This window comes from Pteropus alecto, unplaced genomic scaffold (assembly GCF_000325575.1).
Source record: "Pteropus alecto unplaced genomic scaffold, ASM32557v1 scaffold258, whole genome shotgun sequence".
Taxonomy (NCBI): Eukaryota; Metazoa; Chordata; class Mammalia; order Chiroptera; family Pteropodidae; genus Pteropus; species Pteropus alecto.
The window spans coordinates 77,722-103,249 of NW_006441076.1; the positions used below are offsets into that span (position 1 = coordinate 77,722).

Genomic DNA, 25,528 nt, shown 5'->3' on the forward strand with positions numbered 1-25,528 from the left:
TTGAAAGAATTTGTAGCCAGTAGATCTGCCTTGCAAGAAATGTTAAAAGTTCTATAGAAAGAAGAAAAATAGTACAGGTCAGAAATTTGAAGAAAGGAAAATCATGGAAGAAAGAATAAGTAACGGTAAAAGAAAAATCTTATTTGTATTATTCTTAATTGATCTAACAGATAACAGTTTGTTCAAATAATAATAGCAATAATATATTTGATTATGTATCATTATATATATATATAGATATAGATGTATGCTTATGTATACATACATATAAGTGGAATGAATGACAGCAATAAAACAAGGGTCAAGAGTTAAAAATTAGGATTGTTTTGTTATTATATTTACACTACCTGTGAAGTGTATAGTGTTATTTGAAAGTGGACTTGCATTACTTATAAATATATATTGCAAACTCTATGGCAACCACTAAAAAAAGTAAAAAAAGAAATATATGTAAAATAACACAAAATGGAATCCTATAAAATGTTCAATTAAAACTACGTAAGACAGAAAAGGAATGGAAGACAAAAATAAGTACAAAGGATAAGGGCGACAAATAAAAACAGTAATGAATATGGTAGATATTAACACAACTATATCAATATACCAATTAAAAGACAATGAGAGTCGATCAAAAAACATGACTGAACTAGACTTACTGGAGTGATCACTTTGTAAGTTATATAAATGTCTAATCACTATGTTGTACACCTGAAACTAATATAATATTGCATGTCAAGTTTAATTTAAAAAAATTAAAAAAATCATTAAAAATACGCGACCCAACTATATGTTGTCTATAAGAAACCTACTTTAAATATAAAGACACATGTAAGTTAAAAGCAAGGGGATAGATCAAAATACACTATGCTAACACTAACCAAAAGAAAGCAAGAATGACTATATGAATTTCAGACAAAGTAGACTTCAAAGAAAGAAAAATTATCAGGGATAAAGAAGGGTATTACCTAATGATAAAGGGGTCAATTCTCCAAGAAGACATAATAATTCTTAACAAGAATGCACCTGATAACAGAACATCAAACTACAAGAAGTAAAAATTGATAGAACTGCAAAGAGAAAGATGAATTCACTATCATATTTGGAGACTTCAGCACCCCTCAGAAACAGAAGATCCAGTGGGCAGAAAATAAGTAAAGACATAGTTGAACTCAACAACACCATCAACCAACTGGATATAATTAACATCTATAGACTATTTCCTACAACAATAGCCGAATTTACTTTTTTCTCAAGCTCACATGGAACATTCAGCAAGACATAAACGATGCTTATTTTTTAAGACATAAACGATGCTTAAAAAAAAAAAAAGAAATCATATAATGTCTGTTCTCAGACCACAAGAGAATTTAACTAGAAATCAGTTACAGAAAGATATTTTGAAAAATTCAAAATATGTGCAAATTAAATAACACACTTCTAAATAACATCTGAGTCAAAGAAGAAATCTCAAGAGAAATTAAAAAATATTTTGATCAAAATGAAAATGAAAACATGATTTATCAAAATTTGTGAGATGTAGAGAAAACTGTTCTAGAGGGAAATCTGTAGCACTAAATGTATATGTTAGATAAAAAGAAATATTTTAAATAAATAATCTGATTCCACCTTAAAAACTAGAAAAAGAGCAAATTAAACCAAAAATAAATAGAAAAAACAAATAATAATTAGAGAATAAATGAATGAAATCTAAAATAGGAAATCAATAGAGAAAATCAATGAAACCATATGCTAGTTCTTTGAAAAGATCAATAAAATTGATAAACCTCTAGCTAAGCAAACTAATAAAAAAGATAGAGAACACAGATGACGCATATCAGAAATGAAAGAGGGACATCAGCACAGATCCCATGGAAATCAAAAGGATAATAAAAGAATACTATGAACAACTCTATGCAAATAAATGTGATATCCTAGATGAAATGGACCAATTTCTTGAAAGGTACAATCTGCCAAAACTCACACAAGAAGAAATAGATGATCTAAGTAGGCCGGAAATTGAATCAATAATCAATGAGCTTCACAAAGAGAAAACAGCAGATCCGTATGGGTTCACTGGGAAATTCTAGTACGGACTGTAATATACAAAAGTCAACAGCTTTCCTATATGTCAACAATGAACAAGTAGAATTTGGAATTTAAAACACAAGGCCATTTATATTAGCACCCCCCAAAAACATGAAGTACTTAGGTATAAATCTAACAATATGTACAAGATCTATATGAGGAAAACTACAAAACTCTGATAATAAAGTCACATAATAAATACATAAATGGAGATAGTCCATATTCATAGATAGACTCAATATCGTCAAGATGTCATCCTTCTCAATGTGACCTATAGATCCTATGCAATTCCAATCAAAATCCTAGTAAGTTATTTTATGGATATCAACAAACTGATTCTAAATTTTATATGGAGATGCAGACTCAGAACAGCCAGCTCAATATTGAAGGAGAAGAACAAAGTTGAAGGACTGACCTCCTGATTTTAAGATTTACTATAAAGTTATTACGGTAATTAAGACAGTGTGGTATTGGTGAAAGAATAAATAGATCATGGAATATAAGAGAGCCTAGAAATAGACTCAAGTAAATATAGTCAAGTGATCTTTGAGAAAGGAGCAAAGGCAATACAATGGAGCAAATATAGTCTCTTCAACAAATGGTGCTAGAAAAATTGGACATCCATACATAAAAAAACACTAATCTAGACAAAGACCTTACACTTTTCTCACAAACTAACTCAAAATGGATAGTAAATCTAATAGAAAACACAAAATTATAAAACTAGAAGTTAACATAAGAGAAAACCAAGATGACCCTGGGTATAGTGATGCCTTATTAGATATAATAGCAAAGACACAATTCATGAAAGAAATAATCAATAAACTGAACTTCATTAAAATTAAAATATTCTACTCTGTGAAGGACAATATCAAGGGAATTAGAAGATACTGACAGACTTGGAGACAATGTTTACAAAAGACACAACTGATAATAGACACATCTATTATTCAAAAAAATACAAAGAACTCTTAAAACTCAACAAGGAGAAAGCAAACAGCTCATTTAAAAAAATGGGCCAAAGACCTTAAGAGACACCTCACCAGAGAAGATATACAGATAGCAAGCAAGCATTTGAAAAGATGCATTCTATCATACATCATCAGGAAAATATAAACTAAAACTACAATGAGATACCACTATACTTGTATTATAGTGGCCAAAATCCAGGACTGACACCATCAAATGCTTGTGAGGATGTGGAATAACAGAAACACACATTCATTGTTGTTGGGAGTGCAAAATGGTACAACCACTTTGCAAGACAATTTGTTGATTTCTTACAGAACTAAATATACTCATGCCATAGGATCTAGCAATCGTGCTTCTTGGCATTTACCCATAAGAGTTGAAAACTTTATATCCACACTAAAACCTGCACCCAGATGCTTATATCAGCTTTATTTGTAATTGCCAAATCTTGGAAGCAACCAAGATGTCCTTCAGTAGGTGAATGGATAAATAAAATGTGGTACACCTAGACAGTGCAATATTTTTCAGTGCTAAAAAGAAGTGAGATATCAAGACATGGATAAATTTCAAATGCATATTACTAAGTAAAAGAAACAAATCTAAAAGGTCTACATACTCTATGATTACAATTCTATGACATTCTGGAAAAAGCAAAACCATTGAGAAAATAGATCAGTGGTTGCCAGGGGTAGGAAAGAGAGATGAATAGGGAGAACACAGAGGAATTTTAGGGCAGTGAGAATATTCTGTATAATATAATCATAGATATATGTCATTACGCTTTTGTGCAAACCCATAAAATGTACAACAGTAAGAGTGAACCCTAAGGTAAGCTATGGACTTTGGGTAGTTATGATATGTGAATGTAGGTTTATTCTTGTTAAAAAAGTACTATTCTAGTGAGTGATCTTGATAATGGAGGAGCCTATCTATGCATATGTGGTACAGGGGGTGTAAGAAAAATCTCTGTACCTTCCTGTCAATTTTTTTGTAAACCTAAAATTGCTTTTAAAAAAAGGTTAAAACTGAATATTGGATGATTTTATTTATATGAAATATCTGTAAAAGACAACATTGCAGAGATAGAGAGCTTTCTTTGAGATTGGGGGTGAGAGTGGGGGTTGACTGCAAAGGAACTTGAGGGAAATTTTGGAGATGAGAAAGTCATAAACCTGAAATGCGGTTATGATAGAAAATTCTATGAATTTTCAAAAAAGTTGTTGAAAGGCACACTTAAATGGGCAAGTTATGTGGTATGAACATTATACTTCAAAAAAGCTGTAAAAATATATTTCACATGTGAGATAGGTAAAAGTACTGTGGTCATGCTTCCTATGTTATCACAAGTATAACAAAGCTATGGTTGAGCAGAATAATAATACAGAAAATAGAATCAATATAAATTACCTAATCTTTTCTACTTAGTTGAATCACTTGATATCTCCAAACCATTAGAATTTACTTAAAAACATTCCATCTATTTAATAAGAATACATGAAAACATCCTTTGAAAAACAAAGAGAAATATTGTCCTAAATTTCAATTCGTAATTATTTACTTTTGCTTCTTGTTTTGTGGTCTTCACCTCACCTATTTTCAAGTTTTTAAATATGAATCATGAAATATATAAAGCTTTGATTCATAGAAGCAATACTGTTCTGGCTTAACCAGCAAAAGATGAGATGATAGAATTTTCCATTTTAAATTTTGTTTCCCAGTTCAGCATAAATTACAATCGCAAAACCAGTTACATATTCTTGCTTAATATGTATTACCTTTTCCTACTGGTCAGCGTGAAGTCAACAACAGATTCCTTATATAAACCAGCCCCTTCAATATTAATGACATCATCTACATCAGGTTCAGTAGCAATCAGTATTATGGGAAACTGCCAGATCCCATCTGTTATACACTCTATTTTCAGTGTAATTTCAGACCTTGAAAAGAAAAAGAGATTATAAAGAATACTACAGGAAAACAGGCAAAGAGAATACAATATAGCCAGATCAATCTTTAAGGTGAAAATGTAAGCAAACCTTGTGGTTTCATTAAAAGCACGGGGACTTTTAATTCTTAAAAAAATGTAAATGACTGTTAATTACACTTTAAGATTAATTTTTAGGTCACAGGTTATATTATCATTCTCCTTTTAGGTGTTTTGTAGCACATTTTATCTATGTTCTAGTTATTTACTAAGAACCAGTAAAATATGCAGAATTGACTGCAAATTTTCTATAACAAGCATTGAATATCAAAATATTTAAGAATCTAAGGGGAGGTTGACAAATGGACCTAAGTGTTATGCTAACAGATATTCCATACAGGGATTTTCTCTTCAGAAGGAAACATTATGAAAAGTTTTTTCAACACCTGATTTGCATAGACAAATTATATTTTCTGTGAACACTTAAAGCCCCATAAAATTGAGTTAAATTGAAGCTTTTAAAAAATTAAATTGTAATCAATAAAGACCACAAGCACCTTACACAATAACATGAGTGGCAGTTGAATTAATGAAGAGAGTAGAGATAGCCTTTCTAAGCCTTTGGATCTGAAGAAGAGTGGAAACATAGAGCAGTAGTTAAAATTGAGGAATGGTTATCCATTTGTTTGCTTAGGGTGGAAATGACTCAAACAGGCAATGATGTGGTTGCAATATCATGTCAGATTGGACAAAGAAATCACAATCCTCTTATGTAAAACTGTCTGAAAGAACAGTCTGGGAACTCTTATCCTCTTTAGATAGGACTGTAAACTTATTCAACCATTTAGGGAACAACTGGACAATACCTTACCAAATTCGAAAGTTGCACACACTAAACCAACAATTTCGCTATAGGTAATTTCTCCCAGAGGCAAGTCTCGAAGATTCAAGAAATGATATTATAAGGATGTTCACTGCTGCATTATTTATACTATCAAAAAACTGGTGCCAAATTAAAAAAAAATTCCTTCAATAGAATGCTGGTAACAACAATAAAGTGTATTGCACTGAAACAGTGGAATACTAACTTAGCCTATGATGACTGATATATATTATTGAACATATATGCAAAATGTAAACCCTAAACCTATACCTCTCTCACACTTTCCTATCTTAGTAAATAAAACTATATTCCTCTCAGCACTACTTCAAGAGCACTATTTCAATAACTGATCTCTCAGCTTCTACTCTTGCCATCTTCCAAGGAGGAGAGGACTTCTATACTTTCAAGCTATTTTATTTTGGTTTTTCTTATTTAACTCTGTATCTACTTTTGAACCACACCAAATTCATTTGGAGCAAGGAATAGCAGTCTTAGATGTATATGCACATAGAATTGTTAAGCGACATCAGATCATCAGCCAGCACTTAGAGAATTTTATAAATCATGTGCACAAGTTGCCCTAAATCAGTCCCCCAAAATTTATCCTTCAGTCATTTCCAATTGTTTCTAGCAAAAAAGACAAATTCACAGCCTCAAGACCCTATATGATCAGATCCTGGCTAAACTCTCTAACCTTACTTTCTCCTTTGCTCACTGCATTAAAGAAACGCTGGCCTCCTTACTATTCAGTGTTCACGCCCAACGTTCTCCTGTCCCATGGCCTATGTCTCAAATACTCTTTCAAGCTCTTCTTATCCATAAGGTCCTTGTTCAGACATCAAGTCTTCATGGAATCTTAACTGTCTGCTTATCTGATATACATCTATTTCTCCTTATTTATTTCCCTCTCGGGACAATCTGAAATGTTACTATTTACTTATACATTTAATTCTCTCTTACTTATTATTCTCACTAAGCTACATAATCAAAAAGTGCAGGAATCTCGTCTCTTTTGTAGATGCTAAATGATTTTTGAATATATGAATGAACATGTTCAAATGACCAATGTTGACTAACTTCATTCTGCAGGCCAATCTTTGGAGTTAGTGGAAGCCACTGAGTCACACCTTTTGTTCCATAGTGAGGAAGAGCACTCAATTTCAGGGATGACCATACGAACCATTTTATGGTCAATACTATGGATTCCTAACAATGTACATATGTGATATTTCTTATTACCAGTTATCTCCTCCAAACTCTGTGAAATATAACTTTGGGGGTCTCATTCCGTTCACCTCCTGAGCACCTAAAAAGTTTCAGGAGAAAGCTGAGCTAAGATAACTACTATTTTTAAAAGATAGCCTAAGACAAATGATATCTATCATTTCTCTATTTAAACCAAATGTTTAGACCTGTGTTAAATTAGAATCATCAGACTGATTCATGACAATATTAACTATTTTTCTCTTAAGCATTAGACCCTTGATTTTTATTATAAGAAAAAGTCAAGTTCTTTAGGAAAATTTTTTTTCTTTGTAAAACTACCACTTAGAGCCTTGAACATTATTATGTACAGCACTATTCTGTAAAAGGATGGATGCTAAAAATTACCTTGTATTTATTGTTGTGAAACAATATTATATTTTTCTTTAACCAAAACATGACAGTTTTGTTTTTTCTCCTTGCCAATAAGGAAGAGTAGAATTTAATTTAATACTTATTTTAATTATCTAGGTAAAGCACGATTTGGGTGTAATTACTTTTTATTCTTCTTTGTCATAGTTTAGAGCTATTGGTTTTAGTTTGGTTTTTCTCATTTAACTGTGTCTTGCAGTGAACCATCCAAAATATATATGGAAGAAGAAATGACAAAAGTGAATGAATTTACAAATATGCACAAAATAGAATCATTATGTTAGACAGACATGAGCGACAGGGGAACAAAGGAACAAAGGCCCACCCCAGAGACCTTCCTTATGCCCTCCCTGGAACACCCATTTTATAGTTATGTATCACCCCTGCATCCTGAGTAATGAAAGAATGAAGGACCATAATACTATAGCTAGGTTTAATCCAGCACAGACACTTGTGCAATAAGGACTACTCTAACCCTTGTTTCACCTCAGCCTCATTACACCATCATTATAATATCATGCTTATGCCTGGAAGTTCATGAATCTAATTATAACAGACTGAATTCTGGGTAACCCCATGCACAGTAGGCAGAGTTACATAATAGCCAAATGTCAATCAAAATGACCTCACATGCCAATCATCTAGGAACACCCTTGTAACCTCCCATCATGGCCCAAATATAAACAGACCTTCCCACTTCTGTACTGTTATAGCCCTCCCTGTAATCTGCCCCTCACCTGGAGCATGCTCTATTCTTTTTACCTCCTGAATTCCATGGGGTTGCAGCCTTCCTTGGTGTGACCCTTCTCCTTCTAAAATGTACTTTCAATAAATCTTACTTTTTCTAAATCTCACTGACCTATAATTCTTTACTGCATTGGCAGGGAAGCACCGAGGATCCCCTTTATGCTGCTGGGGTGATGGTGGATTTCACATTACCCCGTGTGGTAGCAAATAAACTACATCAGAACATCACGCAACATTCATAAAAGTTTGTAAATCACACATACAAGTTGTCCTAAATCAGTTTCTCAAATATTCACCAAGAAGCTCTAAATCCACAAACTATTAAATGAGTATAAATTTACATTGGTTCTGCTCATATTCATTAATGAAAACATTTTCCCTTTCTGGTTGTTGCTTGTAATTTCCATACCACTAAATTAAAACAATACAAACCTAAATGTATAAAAATACTAACAAATAAATATAGAAAACTATGAAAATGAAAGAGAAGATAAAAGAGGGTAACGTCAATGTTTATAGTATACTTTCTTCTTGCAGCTTGATTTTATTACTACTTCCTGAAGATGACCCTATCTTTTATTTTTTGGACTACATATTCAAAGCTACTTTAAATACACGCCTGGCTACATCAGATACATAGCTAAACTACAGAAAATTTTAAAAGCACAAGTAATACTTGAAATTGTTTTTTTTCATTGTCAATTTGTATTTTGTATTTTGTGTATACTGTGGTTCTGATCAGTATCTCTGCATTCAGATATAAATAAAACCCTATTTCAGATGCAATCTATCATACAGGATTTGCAGGTACGACGTAACAGTTGCCTAAAAAGTAAAAGTAAAGACACTGAATGAGGCTTCCCAGCGTATAGACATTCAAAGCTCGCTATTCTAACATTCCAATACAATCCTCTTACACTTTACTAACGGATGTGCAATGTTATGGTTTTATGTGGTAAAAGGGTAATAACAGCAATTGCAAAGTAGAACATAGTTTAGGCATTTTCATCATTTGAACTAGTTTTGAGAAGTATCAAGAAATATTATGTTGCAATGTATAGTGCCAAGTCAGTATTTTTTTTTTAATTTTACAAAGCAGACTGCTCTCTTTTGTTATTATTATACCCTAATGACTTTAGAGAGATCACAATTCAGGAAGATATCTTAGATTTCTAACCATTTGGACTCTTTTTTTCTCATCAGAACACTTTTCATAGCTTGATAGCTAGAAATAATCTAGCCCAAAATATTTACCTCAATAGCATCAAAGAAGTAATACAAACCAAATATAGAAAGATGGAAAGAAAAATCAATATTATTTAGTTTAAAAAAGTAATACAATTTAGTTTAAAAGAGAAATTATATTGTTTAAAGAAAAAAGGAATAAAAGGGGGTTTACCTTAATGGTTTCTTTGGTGAAAATATCAGGTTGAAAGCCAATGTTATCATTTCAGCCCGGATATTATAAGATTTCTTCATCAAATATAAAGCCACAGTGGATTGCAAGTTAGACCTCATAACTTCAGATTCAAATATAATTTCATATTCAAATTCACGTTTTATAGGTATACCTAGGAAAATCAAGATTAAAATCCATTTCAATTTAATTAAATACGTATAGATTGAACATCAGGTAGGTTACATAACACTAACCATGCACAGGTATTTATAAGGAGGGAGAGGGTATATGTTATTTAGCTTTGTGTTCATAATGCCTAGTGTATTTACCAGGTATATAGTAGTACTCGGTATGATTTTATTAAATAGTAAATATATAAATAAATGAATATAAAAAAAAAAAACCTGCCAAAGACAATTCCTACCATCCTTAAATCTTTAAAATATTCAGATTTATGAAATAAGAAATAGCCAAGTGGAAATTAATAATATTTACTATAGTAAATCAACATTTACTATAAAATACAAATATGGCATGCTCTATATAATAAATGTACTAAAGACATGTACCTATAAACATGTAATTTGTAAAGAAATATTTGAATTAATTTTAAACAATATTAAACCAGCATTCCAATCTTTTAGGACAGGATTTTCAAGTTCCGGTTTATTTTGATAAAAGAGAAAGTTCTTCATGTTTTAGTCTTGGACAATATGCTTAACCATATATTCTTAACTAGTAGGTTACCAGAGGAAAGTTACAGCAAGGTTTTGTTAGGTACTAGCGAAAATTACCTTACTAGTACAGACAATATGCTTAACCATATATTCTTAACTAGTAGGTTACCAGAGGAAAGTTACAGCAAGGTTTTGTTAGGTACTAGCGAAAATTACCTTACTAGTACAGACAATATGCTTAACCATATATTCTTAACTAGTAGGTTACCAGAGGAAAGTTACAGCAAGGTTTTGTTAGGTACTAGCGAAAATTACCTTAAAGCCAGGACTGGCATATAGAAGCGAAGCACAAACACCTATTATATTTATTCTCCATGTACATGTAAGGAGCCCAAATTCCAAACCAAGGAGTTCAGTGCATGTGGGTCACAGAAAAGAGGTCAGAGAACCATGACTTTACCTGGTCCACAGCTGAGCTAATTTCTAAGGTCTGTCTCTAGTGTATAAAGGTAAAAGTGATCCGTGGGTTCACAAAAGTGATGGCTACCTTTCTTTAAGCAATCCTAATAGAAACCACCTTTCAGAAATAGTTGATTATAATTTCTACAATAGAATTCTGAAAAGAAGCTTGGCTGCAACAAGCCCAAGTCATATTTAATGATTACTTAGCTAACCTTATTAATGCAAAATAACTGACTGACCCACACCCTCACAAGATCTCTTTTTTCTTTTTCCACATGTAAAAATAAGTCTGACCTTCTGAATTGCTGGTTTTCATTGTATTGATAAATTGGCAATTGTCGTTCTCATTGATAACCATTCTTCGCTATAGCTAAATCAATGTCTACATATAATATGTCTATTTGTTTTGGGGATGGGATATGAAAATGTTCCACAGGAGGCCATACTCCATACAGAGAAACAAAATTTAAAAATTTTAAGTATTTAATGAGAGATGAAATTTCCATTGCATTCAAATAACATACTATTTTTAAAAGCAATTACTGTATATAGTTGAGATTCGCATCTGTTTTTGCTTAATTATTGAAGCTTTTATGGCAATGGTTGGATCAGAATTAAGATAGGAAATGAGAAGTTAAATTTAGTTTCAGAAGCACTGAATCCACTGTGGGGAAATCTGTTACTTGGATGTCATAATTCCAATTCTAAGATCCATTGGTACAAAACAAAGATATGCTTATCATCTAGGAAGCAGAGTGTGAGGATGAGGCAAATAGGAACCACATGAATATATTTTTCAAACTACACATAACCCCTTTGTCTGTAACTCAAATATACTGATATACGCATCTAAGGGAAATAGAATCAGGTCAGACCATATCATGATAAACTGGCATTCTGTATTGTGTCTTAAAGCTGATCTGTTAGAGTCTCTGCATATTATTGGAAAAGTCATATTACCAAGTAAGAAACAGGCCTTTTGCTAGGTTCCTAACTTGGAATCAATCTATACAGTAATTTTATATGGACTGGATTGATATGAGCTGTCATTTAGGTCAGTGTAAATTAATTATCATCTGAATGTTCGATAAAATTAACATCATGACAAGCATAGCTTAGAACTTCAAGAAAATACCTGAATATTTCTTAAAAAAAAAGCAAGTCTTTAAATAGATGTAGTTTCCCATAGTACACATTACAATTTCAAAGTTACAAGTCAAACGTCCTTGAGACTACTGTAACAATTTTTCCAATATTGGAGAAAAATTTTGTCCCTGTAGAGCAAATCCTTAAAAAGACACTTGAATCCATGAAATTAATAGTCAGAGTAAATATATATTTAACTTCAATTGTGTTTTAACAGGTATGTAAATATTTACTAACCTCTTTTTATTCTCTTACAATATATAATGGTTATCACAGGCTTGTTTAAAAAAACAAAAAAAAAACAAAAAAACATTTTCAATTGTCTCCCATTCCCTGAAGATTTTCATGAACCACTAAGACTTGTAGGTTTTGCCTCAATTAAACTTTCTAGCTTTGGCTAAATTCATGAATATGAGGCAGATAATTGAGTTTCTACAGCCAACATCTAAACATACTTTAAAAATATAACATTTTTTTCTTATCTATATTTTAATTTCTTTAGTCATTCAGCAAATAATTGAAAGCTTTCCTCGAAATCACAAGTATGGTTCTTATCCTCATGCTTATGATTGACAGGAGAGAACTGCTAATAAACTACCAATCGTACCATTAGTTTTAAAAATATTACTGTGATAACTGCTATTATGGAGAAGTAAAGGAGGCTATGAAAGCATAGGTTCTAGGCATCTGACTGCTAAGGTCCTGAGGAGAAGACCAATATACCAAACTGAAAGGTGATATGGGTTACCAGGATGTAGAGAGAAAGAAAATGCCTCCTAGGCTTCAGAGAAGTATGGAGAATTTCCCATGGTAGAAACCAACTTAGCCCATTTGAGGAAGAACTTATGTGAGTGGAGCAGAGATAGTGGGAAGAACCTATCAATAGATGTAGTGGGCAAAGTTGGCAAGACCGTGTGGAGCACTGAGGATCTGGGACTTCTAAGAATAACAGGATGCCACTAAATGTTTGAAGTATGGAAGTGATGTGCTCATTTAAGGTAAATTGAGCAAAAAGAGATTAGAAGAGAAGTTAATGAAGTTTTTCCGGTAGTTCAGGCCAGGTGGTGGCTGGACAAGGGTGAGAGGAAGATGTAGATTAAGATCAAGAAATGCCCAGCTATGTATAAAGCAGGAGTTACCTGAGCAGTCATGACTGGTAAGTAGAATCACTGAGCTTATTACTTCAGTACTATATTCATACCCTTAACATATATACAGAATATTTAATCAAACAGGCTTCAGAGAATTTCAGAGTATGATATATTTATATCTACATCTTCATCTATATCTATATCTATATCTATATCTATTTATCTATCTATAGTGTCATAAAATAATAATGGTAACAATCACTTAGGTATGGCAGCAAAGCCATTACATTGAACAGAGGGATGTATTTCCCATCCAGATATTGTTCCTGAATAATTATCATTCAACTTAATGTCTGGATCATAATGCCAATAAATCATGCAGTGAGAACTTCTGGCCAAGGGTTCCTGTTATTTGGGTGAATTTTCTCAGGACAATGACTGAAATTTACTTAATGTGGAAGAATAACAGTAATTTTTAAAAAGAAAACTTGACTAAATATAATAATCAAAGGGTACTGAATTATAAAAAATTTATTTCCAAAATATACTTTAAAATTATGTATTATTATACCACAAATATTTTAATCTGTAAGAAACACATTTCATAGCAAACCCAACAAAATGTCTCAATTATGGAGAAATGAATATCAAAGTATAATAAATATTGTTATTCATGTTATTTCCTTAAATTTCTGTAGTTCTCTCTTCCTTAATAATAGACATATACATTTATTTGACAGAATATGATAATTGCATAAAGAATGAATGGGGCAATAAGACAAATTTGAAATAGGATGAAGACAACAAGGTATTCAAAGAAAACAGAGGATTCTAGATAAACTACCCAGAGCTATTTTCTTTGAATAGATAATGAAGAATGTGCCATCTGCACTCTCTTATATTTTTATAAAATTGCAGATCTTTGTGAAGGCATATCTCATTTACATATTTTACTTCACTTTCATAAGGTAATTTAATAGATCAAACATTTTGATTAACTTAAAATAACTGTATGTTCCTCTGATATGACTGCAAGTACAATATACTACGAAATAAAAATTAAAGGAAGAAAGTGACCACACAGCTGATGCTTTTCTTACATTTTATTTTAAACAGGATACCAGGAATAAAAGATAAAGGGACTAATTATAACATAAATATTTTACCTGAGCTTTTAGCAATTAGCATCCAATTTCAGACTCTATCCAAGATTTAGGTACCATATTTTTATACTTTCTTTTTGATAGATTATTCTTTTATGTATTAATGAGAAAACTGAATGACATTGAGAGGACCATGTTTCCTTCTCAAAACATCATGCAGTGACTGAAGATGGGCCATCTAGTACATTACTATCACAAAAAATCCAACTACAGCTTTACATGATAATAATGGTAATAGCTAACACTTATGGAACATTTATTGAGCACCAAGTACTTTTAAGGATTCCATACATTTACACTTAATCTTCAAAAATAGCCTATAAAGTAGATACCATTAATGTCTCTATAGCTGAAGAAAACTGAGTTAAAGAGAGGTAATGTAATTTTCTCAAGGCCCTACAGAGACTAAATGGAAGAACCCAAGCTGTCTCATTTTAGACTTCACAATCTAGAATATCAGGCCTGTCCTATGGCCCAATTGCTGAGCAGATGCCATCAGTATCATCATCTGGAAGTGTGCAGGACCTAACTTGTGCAAAGAAGTATGGTGGCCCTCAGGGCAAAGCCCTGGGTCACTCAAACATTTAGATTCCACTCAGAGGAAGAGGAGCCAACAACAGAGATTGAGAAGGCACAACCAGTGAGACAGTAAATTAATAAAGCTAGTCATGAAAACCAAGAGCAGAAAGTTCTTCAAGTGAGTCAATTGGTAAAGGCTGCTGACAAGTTGAGCAAGCTCAGAACACAAATTAGGCATACTGGATCAGGCTGACAATCTTGTTAAGGGCTGTCTCATTAGAATAGTTAGAACAGAAGCCTTAATGAAGTGAGTTAAGGAAAGAAAGTAAAATAAAGAGCAGCAGAGCAAAGGATCAAGTCTAGAAGGCAATGTGGGGTCATGGAGGACCAATGAAAGGTTTCTCAGGAGATGTTTGTGATTACAGACCAAACCTGACACGGGAGCTTATATACGACATGCAAAAAACATACAGCAAGATGATGGGCCTAGAGTGAAATGAGACCAGTGTAACATAAATCAACAAATCAGACACAAAAGACAATTGTTGAGCAGATGCCATCACCATTGACAGTTAAGCAAATAAATAAAAATAGGCTCAAGCTATAGAACGGTTGGGAAATAAGAGGAAGAGGCATGAATTTGATGTGTAGTTAAATAATAAAACCATTTCTCTCACAGAAAAAGTCTCAGAGAGAAAGTCAACATACTAATCTCCAGAGAGACACAAATAATGCATGGACCAAGAACTACTTAGGAAAAATAAACACAATTATAGAAGAAATTCTGCCCACAGAGAATAATCTATAAAGTTATAGAAATGACATTGCAAAACACAGTCTAAAAATCTAAGTATAATACTATCCCAGTAGGGTAATTATACATAATACAGGTACATAAATCCAACACGTTGGGTAGATTTTCTTTGAATTCTTTGATAACAGTTTGTGTCTTGTTCATTTTGGAATCTCTGGGGCTCAGTATAATATCAGGCAGCAAAGATGCTCACTAGATTGTTGTATGAAAGCTACCAGTCCTGGTTCATTCAATGGCATGTATGAGGAGTGCAGGTGGAGAGAGAGCAGAGAGGTCCTAGCATTTTCCCTTAATGAGGCTTGATAGTTTTATCGGACTCTCAGGGAAAGAAGATGAAGATAAAGGGAGAATGATGGAAAGAAAAAGAAGGGAAAAGTATAGGAGGAAAAAAAAATCAATCTACGTCCTCCCTCATGACTTGCCATCGGAGGAAAAGCAACATATCTGATTAGTGAATGAGGGTGAAAGAATAGAACAAGATAAGATGAGCAGACCCTTCTCTTTCTTTCCTGATGTTTTGATCCAGGAATACATCCTTTCTTGTCCTCCTCATTCATGTGTGGGTTATTTGTTCCTACAGGGAGTCTGCAACTGCGTAGTTTGGGGTGAATGTACTTAATTTTGGTGGACAGTATTGATGAGCCCAAATGAGTCCATAGTACAAAGTCACTTTCCAGTCCACCTTTATAGTTAATAAAGGTAATCTTTTGATCTCCATCTGTTGTATTTCTACATCTACTTCTCAGTTGCTTATAAACTCAGTTGAGGGAATACAGGGTATAAACAATGATCACACTGAAAACTCCATCACAATTCAAGCCACATAGCAAAGTGCTTTAATTTCTACCATAAGGGATTTAAGAGCCATTAGGAAGCGTAAAATGGCATGAACAATATGACTCTGTTGGACGCTAATATGTTGAGTAAGCTATAATTAAGTTACACACATGGTGGGGAAATAGCTGGTTTGCCTCTGCATATAGTAAAGACTAAAAGAATTTTCAGACTTTGTGATCAGACTTGTCCCTTCACAAAAAAATAGGTGAGAAGGGAAGGGCAAGCAGGAAGACCTAAAGAATGTTAGCAAGTTAGTTATATCTTTGAAATATGGGCAAGGAAAGGAATCAAGTTATTACCAGATGCCTTTAATGAACCCAGACATGAGAAAGGTCAGCTGATTTATCAAATATTCAGGTATCATAGAGACAGAAAAACATTACAATTGAGAGGAGACAGAAAAAAATCTACTTCTGGATTGCAGGCCAAGTTTCAGAACAGAAACATTCACAAATTAAAATGTCTTCAGCCAAGAAATAGATGAGCTTCTTGAGTTTGTTGTTATTGAGTACAGAAAAGGCTATTGTAGAGGGAGTGATGGGAAGAGATAAGCCTGCAAGCCTTCCAAATAGTTATTTTCAATATTAAGTGTTATTTTTCATCATGAAAAGTAACAAAGCAGTGAAATAAGAGCCATATCAAAAGGTATACTTTGAAGAGCTATTTGAGAAAGATTGTTTTCCTAATAAAATGTCTTTAAAACCTCTCACTCAAAATGATGTTGGCACTTTTGTTACAGATCTTGTTTATCTTGGAGAAAGTGGATTTTTTTCCAGGTAATAAGATTTAATCAATTTCTATTATCAGAATTTTAATTTCTTTAGCTTGCAACCTGAGAAGAGTATAACTGCAGCAATTTAAAGCAGCAAGATCATATTAAAATGGTTCCTATATACAAGCATTTCTTTGCCCTTTTTTATACTTAATGTCATAAAAGCATCAACATTTTTCCTTCAGTAGTCTAGATTTCCAACAGAAATCAAGGTTTGAACACTCAACTCTTAAAATTCACTTAAGCATATCAGGATGACACACAAAACAATGATTTCATTTCAAAAAGGGACTGGACATTCACTAGGGTATGGTTACTGTAAGTTGGCTGCTTATTAAAATGATGTTCATTTTAATTAAGAAGTACTTACATTTATTTATCACTGGAAATTGGCAGTTGTATTGTACATTGGAACTCAGGTTAATCTACACTAATATTTTTTGCCCTGATCTGCACAGACAATTGGAATTCTCTTTCAATATTGGCTCTTGGTTGAAGAAAAGAAAGCTGATAGGGTTTCATTTACTTAAAGATTACATTCCCTACATTTCTCTAATGCTACTACATGATTCACGAAAGGAAACTGCATCCAACTTAAAATAATGTTTTTGAAATAAATGGAAATGGTTTGCATTAGTCTGATTTCATAATTAACAGATAGTTCTTTAAAATAAAGAGTAATCGAATAGCCTTACAATGGGAACTCCCTTCTCCTCATTTAAATTTATTTCATTTTTAAAAATAAATTTAAGCAGTGTGTGATTAATTTGGCATATTTGCAATTACAAAACTAAAGTTCAATTAAAGAGAAAAAAATAACTAATAAATTAACATAATTCAAGATTAAATATCTCATTGTGCAATCTAATAGTATTACTATCTCCTTATCTCACATAGTTCACACTATCAATAACTAGCCAGTAAATAAAAAGAACAGAATTAGTGTAAACTAGTTTCCTTGTAATTCCAAAGATCTTATGAAATACACTGGGTACATATAACATAGATACTCAATTCATAACTCCACTTCCAGTTTTTAAAATATCGCCTTCAAAATCTTACAGTGCGTGGAAGATTATTCTGACATTTTCATAATTCATTTAACAAATATTATTTCCAGGTCTTCTTCTATATTTACCCTTAGAATGCTTGTTTGCAAATAACAGAACCTCAATGTGAATGGTCTTTGTAGAAGTTACCATGATGTCATAAAGTAAAAGGAAGGATTAATTGATTATGACTGAGCCATGAGTATAAGCTGATGAGTAGGCAGAGAAAGTAGACCTAAAAAAGAGGAGAAAAACAGGCACACAGAGAAAAGCAGACAGAAAAATACTCCACAGCTTTACGTACCGCAGCTTCTGCAAAAGAAGAGAAACAGACTTACTGTATTCTAACTACAAAAGATGTAGGGGAGGGGGAGGACTAAAAGCCCAACCTCCATTAGACACTTACTTTGAGTAGGGGGAGAGTATATGATTGAACTATTATAAAAATTATATGGCTAGTGTAAGTAGTTTCCACAAGAAATGAGTGGAAATTGGCAAGATGGACAGGGAAGACTATCTCACAGACATTCGCCATACTAGGAAAGTGGATGGTAACTGTACAGAAGTAGCAAGTGATCCCACTTGGTTCAGTAACAGGTTAAAAACCTAGGGAAACGAGAGGCTGAAATAATAGTAGGAGACAAATGGTGAAGGGTAATTCTGGTCTGTTTTACATAGATTGCATCAAAGGAAAAGGCATTTTCCAAGCTATAAAACTATCAGATACCAGCAATTTCATATGAAATAAATATTTCTGTGGGTCAAAAATGGATGAATATTGATAATTCTGTATGTTCCAAGGTACTATCTTATTCAGAAAGCAATGGATAAACACTGCTACAGGTGAGAAAAAAAAGAGCAACGGGATCAAACAGGGTAGGAAGTAAAATAAAATAGAGTGTGATAATAAAGGAAAAGTAGAAACAACTCTTGCTTACTGATTGGTCACTTTGGGCATTATACTTTATATTAGGGAACATCTTAGAAAGCTTTGCCTTGGTAAATTTTTTTGTTCCTACAGGGCTATAAAAGGAAAAGCAATTATGTTAGGCCTGATTATAATATGAATAGTTCAGAGCCTACTATTTCACATCTAGGTTTTAAATCTAGAGTTACTTCAAAAAAAATGTTTGAAAAAATAATCAAGCCTAGATTCATATACTATGTTTTCCACTGCTATGTTGAACAACTCGAGACAAATCATTAAAGTTCTTTTACCTAGATTTCCTCAATTGTAAAATAAAAATATAGTCACACTCCCTTCCTCATAGGGTTACTTTGATAATAAATCTTGTGATTATATAATGAATAAAAAACATAAAATACTTAGGAAAGTTCATGAAAGATAGTAAGTGCTCAATAAATAAACTGGCATGGTTAGCAATAAGGTTATAATCTGGGTTTGGGCATGGTAAAAGGCACAGGCAGAGAGAGTGATAATACTTTATATCAGATAGGTGACAGAGGGAATTGGAGAAAGAGAGATGGTACTCAGTCTATAGCAATAGGGGCTATGCAGAGAATCAGTTAATTTTGGATCCTCGTCAGCAGGGGATTTGACATGCTGACTAGAAACTGACTGGGACTCTATCTTGAAGAATAGAGACACCAGTCTGATGGTAGGAGAGAGATGAGAGGGTGTGAGGGCAAGCACTTTGTGTCACCAGGCATAGAAAAATACTTCATGTATAATTGATTCTCAGGAAGTACTTTTGGATGGCTATGTAGACAGTTAAGTTTTACAAGTCCAAAATAAAAAAAGTATGGCAGAGACTGCTGTCTTTCTGATATTTCCTTGTTTTTCTTTTTTAAATAATAGAGAGTCCCCAATTTTATCTGGGCCTGTCAAGAGACATTTTCTAGCCTCGACTGCAGCTAGCTGTGTCCACATACTGAGTTGTGACCGATGGGATGTAAACAGAAATGATGTGTGTATCTTCAGGTCATGGCTTTAAAGGGAACCAGCTTACTCTCTACTGAAGATGCCACTGTACAATTGACCATGTGGATGAGGACAAAGTAGGGGATGGTGGGGCAATAAGAGAAGATGAACCTGGTCTCTGGATGATCTCAAGGGGCATAAGCACTACACTCCCTCCCTGGACCACCTACAAGTCCAGGCTTTCACATGAAAGAGAAATAAGCCTGTCTTGTTTAGCACTCACCATCTGAGTGGGATTTCTTGAATTGTCTAAAACAAACATTGATTATTTAATAGAAATAACCATTATTATAAAAAAATTAAAAACTATTCTATTATTTCTTGTATATTTTCTTTATACTCTTGCATACTCTCTCTCATCAGCGATATCTCATTTATATACTTCTATCACTGAAATAATTATATCAGACACAGAAATGATAATATTGACACCTAAGTAAAAAAAAAAAAAAAAATATATAGAGGTGAATGAGAAAACTAGAGAAGGTATTTTGCTTCTACAAGGAATATCATACTTGATTTAGTGGTTGATTTGCTTTTTAAATAACACATAAAACATAGATATTCCTCCTTGGTTTTAATAAAATATTGTTAAAGGAATTTCTCTTTAGATGTAAAATAGAAGCATTCTACTTTAGTTCATCTGGAAGATAGTTGAAAAATAAAGTCTGCATCACGGGAATTTGATTTTGCCGGATCATCAATCAACATTTTGAAAAGTCTTGTTTAAGATTCTAAATGTCAATGGGATTATTTTATAAAATTTGAATATTATATCTATTTTGTCAATTTTTCTATTTCTTTAATTAAGAAACATTTTATTCAAGGTCGTATTTCTAAATTTAAAGCTGTAAGACATGGCTTCAATCACATCTCTTAAATTAGAAAACGAGAGTAAAGGAAGAAATTAAAGTTGAAGGGCAGTGGAAATTTTAGTTGCTACAGTTTTTTCTCTTCTCACTGATGACAGAATCACAATCTATTCTTATAAATCTATTAATAACTATAATTATCATCATTTTGGAGAGAACTACTGTTAAGAGAACAAAGGTAACAGAACTTTGTCGAGCACTATTTTAATGACATATTGTAAATGAAAAATAAATGGGCATGGATTTTCATGTAACTGAGTAATCAGCAACCTGTAATTTAAGGAAACAGGTTTACTTAGCATCATTTTTATATCCGTGACTGTGCTTCTCTTACCATCGATATCTTCATAAGATGCATATGAATGTCTTCTTGGAGTTACTATAAAATCTGATACATTTAAGATAGGATTTTCTCCCAAAAAATCACCAGTCAGTATAACATCCAGCTCCTCTTCTACCCGCTTCTTGGACTGACATTTTATAACAACTACAGGAGAGAAATATTTCCAGTTATTTTGACTATTAGGTGATATGATCATTCTTGAGATAGAAGAAAATAAATTATGTCATGAAAAATAAAAGTTCCTTCCTTTGGCATTGCATCTGGCATTCTTCTCTATCTCTCTTTCTCTCTGTCTCTCTCTCACACACATCCACACCCACACACTCTCTCTCTGTCTCTCTCTCACTCACTCACTCATTCACTTATTCATACAATATCTATAAACATTGACATTTTGGAATAAAATATGAATATTAAATAATATGTGAAAATAACATAACAAGAGATAAATCTAGGGGATATAGATTAGATAATAGAAAATTATACTAGGATGTAGAAATTTGATTCAGGAACTGACCTAGCTATATTAATAATTCAATTAGTGGTCATGAACATGCGAATTTTTCAGCTATCTGTATGCTCATTGTGGTAAATATATCAGATTCTACTTATATAATTATACTATAGCAAATACCTTCAAACAATTAAAAAAATAAATTCTGTATCACTTATTTTGTAATACCAGTTCAAAATATTTTGATTCACTCGTGGGTTGATTTTAAATTTAGAAAATACACTAATGGACAATTAAAAATAAAATTATAATAAATTATTTAAAATCAATATTAAAATGTGACATTATTTAATGTACAGCAGAAAAACTTTATATATTTATATATTAAATTCCAATCTTTTCTTACATCAAGTACAGAAGAAGTTGTCAGTAATCTTGTGAGAAACCAAAATATTGTTACTATAAAGCTACTAATTATATAAAGAAGTATTAATGTATTCCTTTGGCATTAATTTTACGCAATAAAATAGGATGGGGCCAGGTATACTAGAGTCCACATAAGTAAGAATATTTCTCCAAAATATATTAAATGTTATATTTTTATCACTTCAGATGCACATAGGACATAAATTGAATATAAGGGATAAAAAGGGAACCATAAAATTATAAAAGCTTTTGAACTGAATTATGCTATGCTTTTATAGCATCAATAATGATATATTCACTTAAATTGCAAAATTGGATAATGTCCTGAGATTTTTGTGTCTTCACAATACATACCACATTTATAGTATAAAAATATTTTAAATAAATTTATTTTTAAATGATAAAATTTACAGGTTGATATTCAACATTTTGGATTTAGAATAAGTATGTGAAATGTATAATAAGGGTACAAAGTTAGATATAAACTCAGAGGGTTGATACGGCAGAGGAAAATATACAAGCTTTTCTGGTTCTAATTCACTTCGATCTTAAAGCATTAAGTTGGAAATTAGTATGATCAAAGTTACAATTAGTAACAATTAGTATCACATCACTGGTCTTGTCCTATAAGTCTTTAGGAAATCATTGTCCTGATAATGCAAAAATCATGAAATCACAGTGGATTCACAGCCATTGTATTTCCACTATGACAGGTAGTGGAGTCATTTTCCAACTGTCTTCCCCAGTGGAGAAGAGCACATAGGAATGCACAGAGAGAAAAGGTGGCTCACAGAACAACTAAAGTATGCTGGATTTGAGAATAACTTGGATGACAGATACATAAAAAAGAAAAGAAACAATAAACGTCAATGGTGATACAGTTGAACTGGGAAAGCAATAGGTAAACTGTAATGTGTTCTTATCAATGAAGAATGAACTGTACAGAAGGTACATAATATATATTTATAAAATTATACCTATTTGTTTCTCAAGGGCATTCGTAGATAAAAATAATTACTAGAATAGGTTTTTGACTTTTAGAAAAATAATTTAATAACTAGCACACTATCTGTTTCAGAATAGATCTTATGTTGAGTGTATGGTGGCAAAGTGTACCCCCTTGAGAACTTTAGTACATTCTAACTAGTTTTTGGAGGACATAAGAAATGACTAGTGTTTGGGACAACTAAGAATAGAGGGCTCAATGTTTCCATAGGATAGTTCTTGGATGAGACTTAGAATTACACAGAAGTTGAAATATGGTGATTAAATGTGACCAAAACAAATATCTGGGACTCATAGATCTAGTTGAAGGCTTTGAGTGCTTCACAGAATGTGAGATAAAGGGCCCTGAAATTAATGTTATTTCAATCTTAGCTGATTTCTAGGTTTTGCCAACAGGAAGAGCAACCGGAAATGGTGTAGTTTTGTGGAAAGATCATTGGACTCATTGTTAGAGGACCAGAATCATTCCTACACTCCCACCAATAGGGCTGGTTACTTCACAACTTACTTTCTCTGGACCTCAACTTCTTACTTGTACAAAGAAAAGTTGGGATTAGAAGGTCTCTAAGGTACCTTCAAATTCTTGTGTTTTCTGACACTAAAATGTACTTACCTGGAGGGAATTTAGCATGTTTTGCCTGTGGGAGTCCAAGAATGGGGTATATCCATTGTATTGTTTGTATTTCTCCACTGTCTATTCCCATAGTTCTAATTAGAAATTAAATGAAGAGTGAACAAATATAATAAACACTTTCAATATTAGCTGAAAAAAGCATATTCTTTATGTACCTAATGGTATTTTAGAAAAGCTCGTGAATTTAAACTTTGGTAGAGAGAAGCTAAGTATAAAATACAAAACACTTTCAGCAAACTTTGATTTTATAAACATTTCAAAGTAAATCCTGGGAAATTATCACAAGCAAAAATGTAATACAACTATTGTGAGATACAAGTTAAAACTGAAGAACTTTCCTCCTACATTTAAAGCTCAGCATTGGTATTTACTGATGTGACTAAACTGTGCTTAATCAGAGGAATTGCAATACAATTCCCATGGATTATATTCTAAATTAGACGAGCAAAGATGGCAATATTAGAACATAGTTCTCATCATTGTTCAAAATGGGCTTTTCTTGTTCAAAATGAAACATAAGTCATAGCAGGTAGGGCCAGCTTCATGGGCATGTGAACTATGCAACAGCACGGAAACCTCATACTAAGAATTCTTCCATGCTTGTTTAATGTATATACTATAACTGTCTTGAAATTATCAATAGTTTTTGAATAAGAGTCCCAGTATTTTCATTTTATACTGGGAACCACAAATCATGTAGGCAGTCTTGGCTGCAGAAGTGGTAAAAAGCATGGCAGAATGGGCCCACAGGAAAGAATTTTTTGAAATGTAGAGAGGAAATATGAACACACAGGGCAAAGAATTTCTTTTTAATTAAGATTTCTAGACCATTATTTAATTAACTATAAAAGCTGAGGAAATATTTAAATTTTGCAGCATTATTAGAGTTCCCCGAAATTTCAGTGAAGCAAAGAGAGTATACAAGTAACCTACATTCTGGAAATGACACAGTATCCCCTAGTCACAGTAGTGTTTTAACAGGATGTCATATCTACCTGGCACAGTGCCATCACTTGGTGAATGCCAGCATCACAAGTCCTATACTTTGCCCAGACAAGCTGTTTTAGGTTGTTTTCCAAATACAGGTTATTTTCCCAGTCAAAACAGTCCCTTTGTATGTCTCTGACTCTGATTCATCGGCATGATTCTTAATATCAACTTTTTCATCACTCTGAACTTCATATCAGCAATGATATATACTAAACCCAAATAACAAATATAATTCCCTCTCTGAACATATATATTGCATAACATATAAAAGAAACAGAGCATACCAGTGCCAGACTAAATTAAATCATTTTCCTTCAATGTCCTTATTTGAATGTTACCTTTTTGTTTCTGTGTTCAATTCATCAAAATTGTCAATAGGCCAACTTTTTCCATTTGCTCTCATCATTTGAATAACGACCATTGTTTTCTGTAATCTCATAATTTTGGGTACAAACATCACTGGGATATTTATAATTCCTTTAGGAGGCAATGCAATTCCTGTAAAAATGCAAAAACAATTTTTAACGTGGTAAATATTTTCAGATACAATTCAAACGGCTGAAAGTAATCTCCTTATTCTTTTACTGATAATCAATTTTTCTAGATTACTTCTTAATAAAAAATATATTTTGCTAAATTATAAGCACATTTTACTGGCTTCGCTAATTTTCTTCAAATGTCATCAAC

The 25,528-nt window shown here is 32.6% G+C and overlaps 1 protein-coding gene across 1 annotated transcript in view; it reads right to left on the reverse strand.

Moving 5' to 3' along the window:
• The window catches only part of CFAP47 (cilia and flagella associated protein 47), a 363,081-nt gene that overhangs the window by 9,765 nt on the left and 327,788 nt on the right, over positions 1-25,528 (reverse strand). Inside the window, 5 exon segments of the mRNA XM_015594565.2 lie at positions 4,833-4,994; positions 9,646-9,817; positions 21,324-21,476; positions 23,831-23,925; positions 25,180-25,339. Of these exon segments, the coding sequence (XP_015450051.1) occupies positions 4,833-4,994; positions 9,646-9,817; positions 21,324-21,476; positions 23,831-23,925; positions 25,180-25,339 (742 nt within the window).